Raw genomic sequence first — 16,990 nt, 5'->3', positions numbered from 1 at the left:
TTTAGACAGTAGACATCTAATGGATGATTACATCAAAAATGCAATTTCAAAAATGTTTTGACACATTTAGAGAAAAATTACTGCAAGTATTCCTGCTGGAATTTTGGATCAGCTTGATGTCTTGTGTAATTGTATCTTGCATGCTTAGGTGTACATTCTGCTCTTGCTTTTTATTTTGTTTGCCTCTCTCTCTTTCTTCTCTCCCTCCTTTTCCTGTCCATCTGTGGCGTTGAGATGTTGCAGTTGAAGATTTCCTTGGTTGCAACAGAATTCTGCAGTGAAATGTGAACATTCCACTGTCACTACTGTCTTTAGAGCTCAACTACAACAAAGCCCTTTAAGGCAAATCGGTTCACTCAGTGGGCATCTTGGAAATTTCCCCTATCCACCTTATTTTTAACGTAAAAAGCAAGCATAGCCATTCGCAAATTTCCAGTGTCATCTGCTTCCAGTTTTTTTTGTTTTTTTTGTTTTTTTAGCTGTACAAAACAGCTCATTATGTTGTTTGATATTGCAAACTGGTAATTCTTACCATATTATTTTAATGTATTGTCTTAATTATAAACACACTGGGATTGTCGTGCAAATAGTTTTACCATGTACTGCACATACCTATAACAGCTAATGAATCAGAGGGATATCACAGGACATATAGCTTACTTCTGCATTGAACAATAAGGTGGATAGCAACATAGCTATTTTCTATGTACACTATAGTTTTGGGTTAGTACTTTTTTTTTTTTAAAGCAATGACACATTAAGTTAATCAAAAGTAACACTGAAGAGATTTATGTATAAATACTATTCTTTTGAACATTCTATTACTCAAATAATCCCGAAAAAATGGATAATTGTTTCCACAAAAATATTAAGCAGCACAACTGTTTTTAAACATTGATAATAATAATAATAAATGTTACTTGAGCATCTGCATATTAGAATGATTTCTGAAGGATCATGTGACACTAGCTATGTTTCCATCCAAAGTTGTGAATTTAACTTATGTGCAATCGTAGATTATGCGCATGTTTCCTTATCGAATAGAAAATTTATCCGACTCAAACGAGAGCATAAGTTTTTTATGCGCATTTTTAGAATTTATCTCACCATTTCCATCCAGCAGTTTTTGATGTGATATGATATCCCAAAATGCGCATAAAAATAGGCGGATGGAAACATAGTTACTGAAGACTGTAATAATGATGCTGAAAATTCAGCTTTGTCATCACAGAAATAAATTACATTTTTGTAAGCATAAGAAACTTCTTAAAACATAAAAACAAAAAAAATCATACAGATCTCAACCTTTTGAACGGCAGTGTAGTTGTAGGTATCAACCCGTATCTACGTAATTGGGACAGAAATATCTAAAACGGTTTATCAAGATTATGTGGCAATAATATATTAGATTCAAATCTGACAACAATTTCATTGTAAATGTTTCTTATCTAGCTCAAATCATGCTTTAAAAACCCTGTATTCTTCACAAAACAATGGCAAATTGCACTGAAAGGCAGGACGCCCTACAGCCGGATATTGAGCGTTACAGCTTCTAACATTAATTTTTCTACTACAATTTATCCCTCTTTCCTACTTATACTGTCCTTGGCTACACAGCCTTCTGACCTCATAACCTCCTTCAACCAAATAATTCCACAGACTTACAACATCATGCAGCATCACTAAACACTAATTCATAATAAACAGCAGTTAAATGTCTGAAAATAATGTGAAATGCCCTCCACAGATGTAGTGACACGGAGCCAGATTCAGCTGCTGACACAGGCACAGGCTGAAATTAAGGCCTGAAATAGAGGGAGAGAGTAGAAAGAGGACTGGACAATAAAAAAAACAACAACGAATAACACAGGAAGTGAGGGCAAGGTCTATGTCACGTGTCCTAGCACTCATACAGCGAGGTCCAAAAGTCTCAGACCACTGGGAAGATCTGGGAAACAAAATCTATTTTAAACCTGGAAATAAACAGAAAGTTTTAGCTTTTTTTTTTTTTTTTTTTAAAAAAGACAGATGGTCAGATGTTCTTGCTTTCATTAAAACACAATGACCTTTTGACCGTTCTCAAATGCTGGAGGTGAACAATTACAACATGTTCCTGGATCAACATCTTTGTTGATCCTGGAACAACATTCTAATCAACCAATCAGATTTGAGGGACAAGTTTTCAGTTTATGTCAAATTTAGGCTTACAACAACGGTTTGGTGCTTCTACATCTGTGTTATTCGCCTCTGATTTTACAGATAAGTTATGGGTAGGGTTAGGACTAAATTTTCAGACATAAGCATGTTGTTCCAGGATCAACAAAATATGTCTTTCATGTCAAAATCATGGTGACAGGTTTTACACAAACCTGCTGTAATAAATCAACTGTCTGGACCCATAGCCCTACATGGAAACAATATAAAGAGCTTTTGAAAGAAACCTCAATGTGTATTTAGCATATTTCTTTTCTTATGGTTCACTACACTGACTCTAGGGGGTGCTGTTGCTGTGACTTGCTAAGTTGTATTAATGTTTATCATTGGCGCTTTTTGGCTTGCAGGATCGCTTAGTGGCACTTAACTCACAGGTTCTTTCAAGTCTACCTGACACAGTATGAACTTAAGTACTTAAGTATGAACTGCTCTTATAGGACACCGTCTCAATCACATCACTTGAACAGCACTAATAAGGATGACTGTCTACTGACATATTCTCTTCTCTTTGATAGCGTTAGTGCTACCTCTCTCTCTAGGGCACGTTCCTTTGTGACCTGTATCTGCTGGCTGTGCAAGCGCCCCTCTCAGCATATTCTGTCTATTAACAAATAGCAGATTTAGGGCAGCTATGTTAACTGAGGATTTCCATAAGCTTTTTTTAGAAAGCAACTGTCCGCACTGGCCTGATAAAACCACTATAAGCATCAGTATTCTTTCATTACATTTGACTAAAGGCAAATTTAACTATGACAGGTACGAGGGTTGCCTTTTGGTATGTATATATACACATTTTTATTAAATATCAAACAATATCATAATACATTTTAAATCCTTGTCTGCTTAGTCGGCTGTAGGTGCAGAGAAAATATACAGTAAGGAAGAACGGCTGGCTTTTATGTACAAGTGCGTGTGCGCAAGTGCATTTAAACATTCAGCAGCACTAATGTTTTCTCCTATGCACTCAATGCCCTGATGGTGTTCTGTGGAGTAGCTGTATGTACTATTGTAAATCTTTTATAAATATGACGTCACTATGTGGACTTTACTCTGTCGTTTTAGGCCTAATGGACATGCGGGCGGGGTTTGTGCTGTAGGGTTTCTTCACTTCTCTCTCTTTTTAGTATGGGAAACTCGTATCTCTCTACCACTCAGGCTGCTTGCCAGCTCTGCCCTTCCCCCTGCTCCCTCTCTCTCTCTCTCTCTCTCTCTCTCTCATACACCATCTTTCTTTCTTTCTCCCTCCACCCTCCCTCTGTTTCCTGCTGCTGCTTGAGTGCTCTGCCTGGCAACACCTCTCAGCGGCCTGCCTGCTGTCTGCTGCTCCCCATCACAGAGAGAGAGAGACAGAAAGATGTGCAGGAAAAGAACTACAGGACATTGGAGACATTGCTAGCACATGCATTGTGGTAACAAAAAGGTTTGAAAAACCAGGGTGCTGCAAAAATGTCACAATGAGCCATTCTCAAGGTATGGGTTTAATACTTATATCATGTACAATCAGAGAAATAAGATCTCTGGAATTACTGTACTGTTGCTTAAAGGGATAGTTCACCCAAAAATGCTGTCATTTTTTTCTCACTCTCACGTCGTTCCAAACCTGTATGACTTTCTTTCTTCTGTGGAACACAAAAGAAGATATTTTGAAGAATCTTTCTGTTTTTGTCCATATAATGAAATTCATTAATGTTCAAATCAATATTGGACGGCCACTGACTTTATTTGAAAGGACAAAATAATAACTAAATAAAAAATACAGAGACATTTTCAAATTACCTTCTTTTGTGTACCACAGACGAAAGTAAGTGAGTAAATGAGAAAAAAGCTGACAGAATTGAGTTGAGAAAATTTCTTGACAATGACAAATGACCTAGTTGCCAGGACACAAGTTATTTTGATTTTGACAGTAATTCAGCGAAGATGCACTATCACTCCCAGAATCGAGAATAAATGAAACTTGCTATCTTCTGAAGGCAAAGCCACTGAAGGATCATCATTTTTCACAAAATGTTATCATACTGTCCAAGACTTAAATAAAAACAGAGAGATTTCCTATATTTTCTCTGGACACGTCAATGATGAAGGCACTGAACTGAAATACACAAAATTTAGCAAGTTTCAGTTCAGGCCAGCACTTCCACAGGCAATTATGACTTACAGTCAGGATGCATCAGAATTCAGACACGTCTCGTTTAACCGGAAGAGGAACATGCTTCTCTTTAACTCTATTATCAGAAAAATACTGAAGAAATGAAATTAGCAGACCTACAGTTGAAAAGAAGAAGTCAAACTGAAAATAAAACTGACCAGGAACAAAACTGAGAGGACAAGAGGAACATAACTAGGGTGTTTGCAGTGTGAAAGGGGAGGAGCTTTCAAAACAGGATGAGAGTCAGTTAGGCTGGACAAGAGTGGATGAACTCATCCATGGCACCATAAAGTGGATGATATCAGAGTAATATAATAGAAGGGGGTGAGTGTGAGAGAATGAGAGGAAGGACAGAAATAGTGGAAGAAGCTCAGATAATGACAGAAGTTTTCAAATGATTACGAGAGCTGATTTAATCCTGCCGGTGTGGATAAACAGCCCAAAGGAAATCTTCTTGAATCTCTCTTTTTTTTTTTTACAGTAAGTGATTGATGTGAAAGAATGATTTAGACATACAAGTTGTACCTGTCAAGCTGGCCATGTCTTTAGTGTAAATACACACACACACGCGCACACACGTGCAAGCTAAGAAACAAACACTGGTGTACAGCAGTGTTTCCTGTGCAAAGTGTAGCTACTAAATCTAGAGCACAACTACAGGAAATATAATTTGAAGTGAGTTAACAGTCTGAATTAAATGTGATGGGATAAAAAGACTGGGTACTATAAAATAAAAGACACTAAAAGACACACAAAAAAACACAGTATACACATAAAAACACAGAATAAAAATAAAAAGATAAAACATATAATAAATATATAAAGTAAATATAAACAGTATTAAAAAAAAATTATATTAAATTAAGAAGAAAATAGTATTGTTTTACACGGAAGTAATTAGAAAACACTGCTGCACAACAGAAAGTGTTGCAGATATTGTGACTAAATGGGTCATCTGAAAAAAGACTGAACAAATGCAGGTTATGAATGGAAAAAGTGTGTGTTGGGTGGTTTGCAGTGGGGGGGGGGGGGGGGGTGATGCATTCACAGAGTCTACTGAAATTAAATTCTTCCTAAAGAATCAGAGATTCTTAGCAAGGTTATTGAATATATATAAACAGCAAATGTGGTATAGCCATATAGTTCAGTCATGCATCTCTTTCAGCTTCTAATAGCAAAATATCACAAAACATACATAAATACTAAAATTAAATTTATTGTCCTTCTACCATTTGTTATTTTTGTTTTCACACACCTGCACTTGATGAAACACCACTGGAAACTTTGTTTGTCTTACTGATCATTTATGTGATATATTGGCTTGAACAAAAGATAGAACATTTATGCAAAACTTGATGATGTTTATATGCAAATAATGAAGAAGAAAAACATCTCTCCCAGGCTTGTCTACTAGAAAACTTATTTTCTGGCACCCTAAACATTAAACTGTAGGGTAGGCAATTTCAGAGAGGACAGCAATAGCAAGCTAGCTTTAAAAGCAAAAGAGCACCCTCCCTTAAGAGCTCTCTCTCCAAAGCCACGCCTCCTCCAAAACACATGAACGCGCACAGCCTGGAAAGCGTCATGAGAGGCGGTGTTAAATTACCACATGTCTCAAAGCACAAAACATTACAATAATAATGAACGTAAATAACTTAAAGAGCTCTGACTTGTACCATCAGACTGCTGCAGATTCATTTCGGCATTGATGGTGTTGCCAAAGACACGCATAATTCAGAGTCCGAGGACCCGAACAGCTCCAAATACGAACGGTTTGCTATCTCGTAATTACGGTCAGGTCATGGTGTGAACGCAACATAAGCTCGGCTGCTGTTTGTTTGCAGCACTTGGTGACCGTCTGTCTACAACTCTGCATAGCCTTATGGAATGCACTGATGATGTGTGATGTCTGCATGAGGTATAGAAATACATACGTTGACAAGCAGGAAGGACATCATATTATTGCATCCAGATCAAATGCAATGATTGGAAAAACATTTTTTGGTCCTGAGACTTCTACAGAAGATATACAGTCGGTACGGAAAGTATTCAGACCCCCTTACATTTTTCACTCTTTGTTATATTGCAGCCATTTGCTAAAATCATTTAAGTTCATTTTTTTTCCTCAATGTACACACAGCACCCCATATTGACAGAAAAACACAGAATTGTTGACATTTTTGCAGATTTATTAAAAAAGAAAACTGAAATATCACATGGACAAGTATTCAGACCCTTTGCTCAGTATTATGAGCTATGAGTCTTTTTGGGAAAGATGCAACAAGTTTTTCGCACCTGGATTTGGGGATCCTCTGCCATTCCTCCTTGCAGATCCTCTCCAGTTCTGTCAGGTTGGATGGTAAATGTTGGTGGACAGCCATTTTTAGGTCTCTCCAGAGATGCTCAATTTGGTTTAAGTCAGGGCTCTGGCTGGGCCATTCAAGAACAGTCACAGAGTTGTTGTGAAGCCACTCCTTCGTTATTTTAGCTGTGTGCTTAGGGTCATTGTCTTGTTGGAAGGTAAACCTTCGGCCCAGTCTGAGGTCCTGAGCACTCTGGAGAAGGTTTTCGTCCAGGATATCCCTGTACTTGGCCGCATTCATCTTTCCCTCGATTGCAACCAGTCGTCCTGTCCCTGCAGCTGAAAAACACCCCCACAGCATGATGCTGCCACCACCATGCTTCACTGTTGGGACTGTATTGGACAGGTGATGAGCAGTGCCTGGTTTTCTCCACACATACCGCTTAGAATTAAGGCCAAAATGTTCTATCTTGGTCACATCAGACCAGAGAATCTTATTTCTCACCATCTTGGAGTTCTTCAGGCGGGCTTTCATGTGTCTTGCACTGAGGAGAGGCTTTCGTCGGGCCACTCTGCCATAAAGCCCCGACTGGTGGAGGGCTGCAGTGATGGTTGACTTTCTACAACTTTCTCCCATCACCCGACTGCATCTCTGGAGCTTAGCCACAGTTATCTTTGGGTTCTTCTTTACCTCTCTAACCAGGGTCTTCTCCCCCAATAGCTCAGTATGGCCAGACGGCCAGCTCTAGGAAGGGTTCTGGTCGTCCCAAACATCTTCCATTTAAGGATTATGGAGGCCACTGTGCTCTTAGGAACCTTAAGTGCAGCAGAATTTTTTTTGTAACCTTGGCCAGATCTGTGCCTTGCCACAATTCTGTCTCTGAGCTCTTCAGGCAGTTCCTTTGACCTCATGATTCTCATTTGCTCTGACATGCACTGTGAGCTGTAAGGTCTTATATAGACAGGTGTGTGGCTTTCCTAATCAAGTCCAATCAGTATAATCAAACACAGCTGGACTCAAATGAAGGTGTAGAACCATCTCAAGGATAATCAGAAGAAATGGACAGCACCTGAGTTGAATATATGAGTGTCACAGCAAAGGGTCTGAATACTTAGGACCATATGATATTTCAGTTTTTCTTTTTTAATAAATCTGCAAAAATGTCAACAATTCTGTGTTTTTCTGTCAATATGGGGTGCTGTGTGTACATTAATGAGGAAAAAAAAATTAACTTAAATGATTTTAGCAAATGGTGAAAGAGTGAAAAATGTAAGGGGGTCTGAATACTTTCCGTACCCACTGTATGTACATTTTTTAATATTTAGAAAACTTCTATTATTGATTGCTATCAGGATGCGAAGACAGTTTCAACTACTATAACAAAAAAAAGACATTGCCTACCCTACCTTTAAGTCTTTCCCATCATCGTATGTGCTTCATAGCAACATAATCTATGTTGTCAATCTGTAAGCAAGTAATTTGCCTTTATCTAAACAGCACTTTCCACAAGGACCGGCTTCCTAAACTATTACAGTAAACCACAAAATCATAAATATAATGCTGACTAAACTATTTCCGTGTTATTACACAAACGCACGCACACATAGCACAAATGCACACAAACTCAAAACCTTTCATCAGCAGATACTGTAATTGCATCTGTGAATTTAACTCTCTGACTTCAGAGTGGCATTTTGCTGAGCTCATGTAATACTTCAAACAGGCATTGGAGATAAAGATAATACATATTATAATATAGAAGCTACCTAGTTTACAGTCCATAAAATATAAGCTCGGTGCCTCTAAAATGAACTGGACTGCAGTGTTATAGTCAATGATATAATAAAAGATGCGTATATTTAGGCAGAATGCTCTTAATGAAGCGGAAAAGCACTAATGGCTCTTCCCAGCAGAGAGCCATACTCACTATTGGGCGGAGTCATTGAGCTGGTACTCGCGGGCACGGCTGAAGCACTCCTGGATGCCTGAATCAGACCACAGGCGGATCATGGCGGACAGCAGCTCCGGAGAGTAGGGCTCGGTATCCTCCATACGGCTCACAACATCACAGACCATCTTAGCATCAGCCTGTCAAAAAAAACACACAGACCATCCATCAGTGTGATGAAGAGACATACAAACACAAGAGCGCCAAGTCACAAACTGTGCTCCAAATTGTAATAATTTTGCAATTAAAAGTCTGAGATTTAAATATGAACAACACAAACATTTCTTATCACATTTTCAAAGCCCTTTTCAGGGTTGTTCACAAGGACTGTTTTTGGCAACAAAGGATATTCATTTTGTAATGTTCCAGTTACATGAGCAACCACAACCGTTGGTGATGAGACAAAGTCAAGCAGAGTTCAACTTTATGCAAATAAGCAGTGAAGCGATGTGGGAACGCCTACTAGCAACCGACAGCGCTGAGAATTGTGACCTGCAGCAATTTCTTCAATGCCAGTGCGATTGTGGCTTTACTGTGTCAACAATTGACTCATTTGTGTCTATTTTTATTCCTTCCAAAGAATTTTAGCAGAAACATGTGAGGCAAAGTTGATGCTTGAGTGAAACTATAAAAAGCTTCTTTCTTGTTTTCCGATAACCATGCTTGTTTGCTCACAAAATGGAGGTTTATATTTAAAACATCCTGACGAAAGTTCACATTGTTTGTGCCTGTAAGGAAATTCCTTTTGCTGGCACAAAATGTTTTATAAAGCTCTCTCCATAATCTGGCTCTAACTATAAATAAAAAATACCTCTTTGGTCAGTTATCTTTGCATAACAACTTTGGGTTATACACACTTGTGCAAGGGCAGAATGAGAGAGCATAATGGAAGGAGAGAGAACTAAATCAGCGACTCCTCTATTAAGTAAAAGTGACATATTATTATAATCTCTGAATCTGCTGTTCCTCATTTGCATATAGTTGTTCCATTTGAAAGAGAAGTACTTTAAGGGCACAAATGTGTTGGATTTTTAGAAGAAGCAACTCAGAGCAGATAATGCTTTTTAATGATGCTGACAGTGCTGAGAATATACTGCATGTATACCCACCAACCTGAGGCAAAAGCGCAAGAAACTGTGACTCATAATCGGTGTCTTGATCACTTTGTTCCTATGTACTTTCTGTGATGATTAGCCCTTATTCTACAGTGAAATCTGATGCAGAGATGATGGATGGATGGATGGATGGATGGATGGATGGATGGATGGATGGATGGATGGATGGATGGATGGATGGATGGATGGATGGATGGATGGATGGATGGATGGATGGATGGATGGATGGATGGATGGATGGATGGATGGATGGATGGATTCTAGACAAGTTCTGTCATGAAACTCTAGATGGCACAGGCTGATGGATCCTTAACACAAACTGCTCACAATTCCACCATAATTTACACAGCAAACTGATTGGTTCCTGTTGCATCTCCAGCCATTGAGCTTACTGCTCAACATTTAAATAGTTGGTCAGTGTTTGCTGTAGCAATCTGCTGTAGCAGTTTGCGCAGCAGGGCACTTTCAAAGTTCGGAAACCCTCCACCTTCCCCAGCTCCACCTGCATAAATCTGCTACAGGTAATCGCATATATGCAATTTGTGCAGCAGCTGTATGTCTTACATGCTCACAGCTGCATGTCTGTGTATGCATTGGCAGTAGCAAGGCTCTGTACTTGCTCTGAAGAAGCAGCAATAACAGCAGCAGCTTAGCAGATCTATTCTGCCAAGACTAAATACATTAACATCATTGTAAGCTCCATTACCATGCTAAACACTTCTAAGAGTTGTCGTGATAAAAATATACACATTATATACACTATAATATTTTATATACACATTACAACTGACTTCCTGTTTCTCATTCATTCTTTCCTCCTTCTTCCTCTGTCCCGCTCACTTATGACATCACTCCCTTTTAAAAACACATTTAAAAAGCTTGACAGCAATAACGACTTCTGAAAAGAGCGTTTACTTTCTTTTAAAGACATCACAATCGAGCTTACTACTCAAAGGGGCTGGGTTCCGCCATCCCGCAAATCCACAACAGAGATGCAACTACGGAAGCCAAAAGAGGAGAGCGTGAGAAATGGACTGGATGAGTGGAGTGAAAAGAAAAGACCCATGTTAAATAGAGAGTGGAAGAGAAGATGGGGGTCAGTTCAAGAAGGCTGGTCTTGCACCCTTTCCATTATCTGCGGTGAGAAAGAGTAAAACGTTCACACACTAAATGGAGTGAGATGGGGGGCCTGGGAATGAAAACGAGGGAAAAGACAAAGCATGGATGTCGCTAATTAATCCTCAATTAAAGCAAATGCTATTTTGTGAAGTATTTCTACTGTGAAGATGCAGACATATTCCTCTCAACTGAGAAAAATGGATGCATCTTCCGTATGACTTGTCAATAGGGACAGATATTGCATCTCCATGGTGATGCAGCGGGGGCAGCATCAGCAGCAGGAGGCCGTATGATTGGCTGAGGGAGCCTCCCTTTCCTTCTCCCCCAGTGAGTGTGACCTTTGAGAGCAAGTCCTCTGAACTCAGCATGACTGAACCTTCTTGAGCCCTTATAACACACACACACACACACACACACACACACATCATAATCTAACTGTATTCAATCCTAATAAATGCTTCTATCAGATTTATTATTTTTTTTTTTTTACAAATTAAAAATGAATGTAATAATATTAGCAGAACAAAATGTACTATTAATGGTTATAGGTAGTCTAATAATCTATAAGAATAATGAATTCAAGCTTTACAACACAACATGAACCAGAGGATTACCTCAACATTACCCCTTCCGGGGAATTATGGGACATCAAACTGGCGTCCAGAGGCTCTTTGAGCCTTTATAGTGACAAATGCCTTGGTCCCAGGACTGGAGGTTTACGATGGGAACATTTGTACCGTGCATTTTTCTTTTGATTAAAAAACTGCAAAAAATAAACCCATAAAGCTGACAAGATTCAACGGCCATGCACCTGTTTCCTGTCTCTCTGTGCATATCTCGCAGGTGGGTCTGTCTCTAATGTCACGACATTGGTCACGCCTCTCAATCTTCATTCTCTCTTCTACCTCCGTTTTAGTTTTTTTTTTGGGGAAGGTGCACAGCACAGAAGGAGCATGTGATTCCTGAGTGATTGCCTATTGAATTTAGATCAGGCTCATAGAGACACATAATAGCTATTCATTATGGCCCTTGCACAGACTAAAGAGAATGGACCAATCTTCATCAGCATTCATTTATTAGAGGAAACAGCGCGAGGAGAGAACTCAACGCGCTGTAGATTTAAATCGCAGATCAGTCAGTAGCCCGGCGTGACGGACAGTATCCTTACAGACACCCTGACGCTGCACCTGGTGTGAATACGATTATTGTAAGAGTGACGCAAGTAGAAATTGGGAAATTGAGAAATTGCTTTTGCACTGCTCATATTGAGTGCTGAGGGCGTTGCTGGTTGACACAACATGATGGTGTCTGTGTCTGCCATTGTTACAGCAACACACAATGGCTAATCGGTTCAAACTAAAGTTCAAACTGGGTATTGGCAACTACCTTGTGATATGTAGCACATCGCAACACATGTCACGATTAATTATGTGACATCTTATTTGGATCACAGAAGAGATGGACACAGCGTGTCCATGACACGGGATAAGTGGGATCAGTTTCAATCTCTCTCGTGTGGTTCATAGACGTGGCTCTGACCGGACAGAGAAATGCTGGTTTCAGTTTTTCCACTTATTACATTATGCTTTTTATTTTTTTTTGTGTGTGTAGGAAATGTTATTAATGCATATGCATAAATAAACAGATAAATTGGATGGATGGATGGATGGATGGATGGATGGATGGATGGATGGATGGATGGATGGATGGATGGATGGATGGATGGATGGATGGATGGATGGATGGATGGATGGATGGATGGATAGATAGATAGATAGATACATACATACATACATACATACATAGACTGTGTATGGAGTGTGTATGAAGTACAGTGTAGGTCAACTACAATACGGTTGTAGGTGTTCTAGTGATAGTTGTAGGTGGCTTCTAATCTTGCAATGAACAGGAGAGTAACATACAGTCCCTTATCAGCCCCAAGGGCTGTGGTCTAATAATCTATCACTGACAATGGCAACTTTCCTTTCAAACTTGCACAGAGGAAAGAGAGATGTTCCACTTTGCTGAAGATGTATAGACCCTGCTCAAGTACTTTATCAAAGTCCATGACACAACTCCCTAGACATGGATTTAAACTACAAATCATCTTTTCAAGGTTACAACCACTGGACTTCTAAAATGAGGAGGCTGAGAGGTCATTAAAAACCAGATTCTTAGTGTATTTTAATATGGACATGACCGAAAGTCATGTGAGTGGGCGAGATGCTAACTAATCCATTCGTTTCATTCGTTTCCACCATTTCTGTGAATCTGGACCTTCACAGTCATGCCACAATTCATCTATGAGAATTCAATGAACTCAAGAGAGCCAAAAGATTTTCATCCTTCTTTATTTGCTATAGTGTCGCCATTAGACTGTTCATTTAGAAACATTTCTGGATCTTATACTATTCGATCTAATATTTTCTAGCATTTGTTTTGGATTTATTTCTGTTAAGTACCTTCTCTGAGAAAACCTCTCGTTTTTCCTAATCCTTGTTATGATTTGAGTGTTAACAAAAGTCCTCATAAGACGTTTGAAATAAATTTCCGAGGCATCTTGTTAGAAATAAGGGAAATGCAACTAGATGCACTTTCTTTAATAACCATTGCTGATGTTAATAGCACAGAGGTGTGAAAGCCAGAGAAAGACAAGCATGGATAATCTGTATGACGGCAAAGTCCCTTCAGATAACCGCACACACACACACCCATTCAGTACCATTATGGATGCGCTTAAATTAGAAAACAGAATAGCCAGCTATACATTGATGACATGTCCAATTCATCTCCCAGTGACTCACTCCATCGATTTATATTGGTATCTTGATATTCATGCAGACATATATAGAAATAACAGTGCTGCTAGAGGACCCCTGCGGTACCGTGCAAAACGTGAAAACACTACTATTAACTGAAGCTAGGTTGAATCTTTACCGTGTATTATCAAAGCATGCTAATCATGATAATGCATCATGCTTATCATGTTAACATATTTATTTAAGGAACTTTTTGCTTAGGTCTATGGCCATGTACACACTGTAAAATTTTAGTAGTGACAATTGCATTTAATCGCATCTAAATTACCACGTGTACGGAACACGACTCACTCCCGAAATCGTGACTAACACAACTAACACGTCGCATAGCAAAGTTCTGGTGTTGCGCAAAGTAATATTACAGAGACTAAACTCATTATGTTCTGCGATTTTAACTAAACCACCACTGACAGAGGCTTTGTGTTTTGTATTGGAAGGCTGCTTCATCCACTTATTTTAAGTGTTTTTATTTAAAGTGTTGTTGTTGTTCTTGTTGTTTGTTTTAGAATGCAGTTGTCACTTCTATAAATTACTAAACTCTGTGGGTACAGAACAGGATTAGGCACTAAAAGCTGAACTGATAACCAAATGTAGCTGCAGTGTGTACAGTACGTGGCCTATGTGAACTAGCCTTTAGTTTTCCAAAGAATCATTTTGTTGTGTAGAGCATGGAACTCTACACCAGGTTTATGGGTTTGATTCCCAGGGAATGCACAAACTTAAAATGTACACAAATCTTCAATGCAATGTAAGTCACTTTAGATAAGCGAGTCTGCCAAATGCATAAATATAAACAAATTTGAATCGAAACAATATGATCATAATCAGCCTGTATTTAAAACAGAGTGAGAAAAACACACAAACCCAAAAAGAAGGCTAAAATTACTGAGGCAAACCCACTATTTCATCAAGAGGTTTTTGAGCTGTCTCTCTATGGCAGAGAGGGAAACCCATGACAATAAATGTGATGATGTAGATGAATTGACGCTGTACGTTCCACAGAATGGCACGCTATGCAGTGATGACCGTTCATCTCCTGACATTATCATCTTAAATCAGTAAGATGATCGTGTTATCACCAAGACAGACAGACACACGCAGACCTGCATCATTAGTCAGCTGCTGAGTTCGTCTGGTTCACATACAATGAGAAAGTCACTTCAGGAGAGACTGTCGTACGGCACCACGGCATGAAAACACAAGGAGAGGACCGTGTTTCTCACATGGGTCAGGTCAGGCTGAGGCCTGCACTGACTAATACTATAGTCCTCCAGTTCTAGGAGACTGAATACAACACCAGAAGGATGACAAAGCACTGACTCATAAAGATGATATGATTTGATCTGATATACAAGAGGCACACTGTTACTAACAAGCATTCTACTGCAGATTGTATTCAAACATCTTTTTATGCGATCCTTGTGAACAAGAATTACATTTTAGCATACTTCTAAAGTTTAATGTTTTTGGACACTTAACTGCATGTTTAATTGTATTTAAATGAAAATTAATTATAGTTTAAATTTAAATCAAATGCACTCAGCTGAATTTTAAATAGGACGCAATTACTTCTATTGTCTATTGTTGAAATATTAACGTACTGTCAAATGTTATTTCCATTGAAACTTGTATTATATTAAATGTAATATCGAATAACACTACACTTAAAATTATAAGTACTTTACATGTGCTTTAGTATGATAGTCACATCAAAATATGTGTACTTGTTTATTCAAATATGTGACCTTGACCACAAAACCAGTCATAAGTTGCACGGGTACATTTGTAGCAATAGCCAACAGTACATAGTATGGGTCAAAATGGATTTTTCGTTTATGCTAAAAATCATTAGGATATTAAAGGTGATAAAGAGGATCTTTTCGTCGACTGAGAAACCAAAGACTGTTACTGAGTTTTTGAAATGAGCGCATGCGTAAGAACAACCCCCCTTCCTTTCGAGGGAACGCCTCCCAAAACTCGTGCACGAGTATTGGAACACGGGTGTTTACCACCGGCATTCGCTGTGTCGTGTTAGTGGATTCATTATGTCGGACTCACCGCAGGTAACTCATAATCTGCAGTTGTTACTCCTGTCTCCTGACAAAAACATTGCATGCGGCGCCTGTAGAGTGTGGAAAGTTACTGGAGCGCGCAGCCGCGCTCGTCTCTCACAAGGAACTTCATGGCAGTGATTGACAAGCCAGAGGGCCAATCCGCGCACGTCTCTCACAAGGAATGTCACGGCAGTGATTGACAAGCCAGAGGGCCAATCGTTTACGCGATGATCGCGTAAACGATTGGCTGATGTTTTTAAGGCCCTACCTCGTGCACAGATGATGTATATTAATATCATTCCTTTCAGTGCACCTAATAAATAGTCTTTTATCAGTTAGTAAAGACAGTTTCAAGTAATATTGCAAAAATGTATAAAACAAAACATCCTCTTTAGCACCTTTAAGTAAAGATCATGTTCCATGAAGATATATTGTAAATTTCCTACCCTAAATATATCATGAATTTTTTGAGTGGATATGGCGATTTTCTCAATATTTAGATTTTTTTGCACCCTCCGATTCCAGATTTTTATTTTTTTTCCCTGCTTTCAGATGATGTATAAATCTCAATTTAAAAAAACTGACGCTTATGACTGGTTTTGTGGTCCAGGGTCACATATAATGATTTTAAATGTACATTAAAGTAAAACTTTAAATTTGACAATTACAAAGAGCAACTTTTAAAAGTGTTTTACAAATCATAGTGGTGAAAGTTTACTGAAAGAATTACACAATTTAATCAATGCAATGAAGTGCACTTCTTCACAAGGGTAGATAGGCGGCTAACTATCATTATCACAAGATCAGTTCAACTTATAAGCAACTTCAGATTTGTGAATAGGCAGATGATGTGAGAGAAATTACTGTTAACATATATTTCATTCAATACTGAGATATATTGATAAAAAAAAATAGTTCATTCAAAGTAAATGTAATATTTTACCTAATATTTGTGTTTGCTTTGCATTTTTTGCATTAGGGTACCTAGCTGTTAGCTTAGCAGCATGCTAACATCAAATTCTACTGAAATCAATTGCTAGTTGCTATTTGTGTAGTGAACAGAGCTGTTGCCTACATAGAACACTTCAAATCAGTGATTTATGAGGTTTTATGACAAGTCAGTATGGTGCCTTAGAAGTCAGCTTCCTATGTAGGTGATAGGAAGCTCACTAGGTTTTGGAATAGAGCTCCAGATTACAGGCATACTATATTACACATAATATATATTGTGAATTATGTAATACGCTTGCCCTGAACATGATGTGTGGG

The 16,990-nt window shown here is 38.7% G+C and overlaps 1 protein-coding gene across 3 annotated transcripts in view; it reads right to left on the bottom strand.

The window, feature by feature from the left end:
* The window catches only part of gnao1a (guanine nucleotide binding protein (G protein), alpha activating activity polypeptide O, a), a 104,343-nt gene that overhangs the window by 24,237 nt on the left and 63,116 nt on the right, over positions 1-16,990 (bottom strand). For all 3 annotated transcript variants that reach the window (XM_048169136.1, XM_048169135.1, XM_048169134.1), the window contains exon 4: positions 8,594-8,754. In XM_048169136.1, the coding sequence (XP_048025093.1) occupies positions 8,594-8,754 (161 nt within the window). The remainder of the gene's footprint in view (positions 1-8,593; positions 8,755-16,990) is intronic.

This window comes from Megalobrama amblycephala, linkage group LG19, assembly GCF_018812025.1.
Source record: "Megalobrama amblycephala isolate DHTTF-2021 linkage group LG19, ASM1881202v1, whole genome shotgun sequence".
In the NCBI taxonomy this organism is placed as follows: domain Eukaryota; kingdom Metazoa; phylum Chordata; class Actinopteri; order Cypriniformes; family Xenocyprididae; genus Megalobrama; species Megalobrama amblycephala.
The sequence above is the reverse complement of the archived record's forward strand: the minus strand, read 5'-3'. Positions and strand labels throughout refer to the sequence as shown.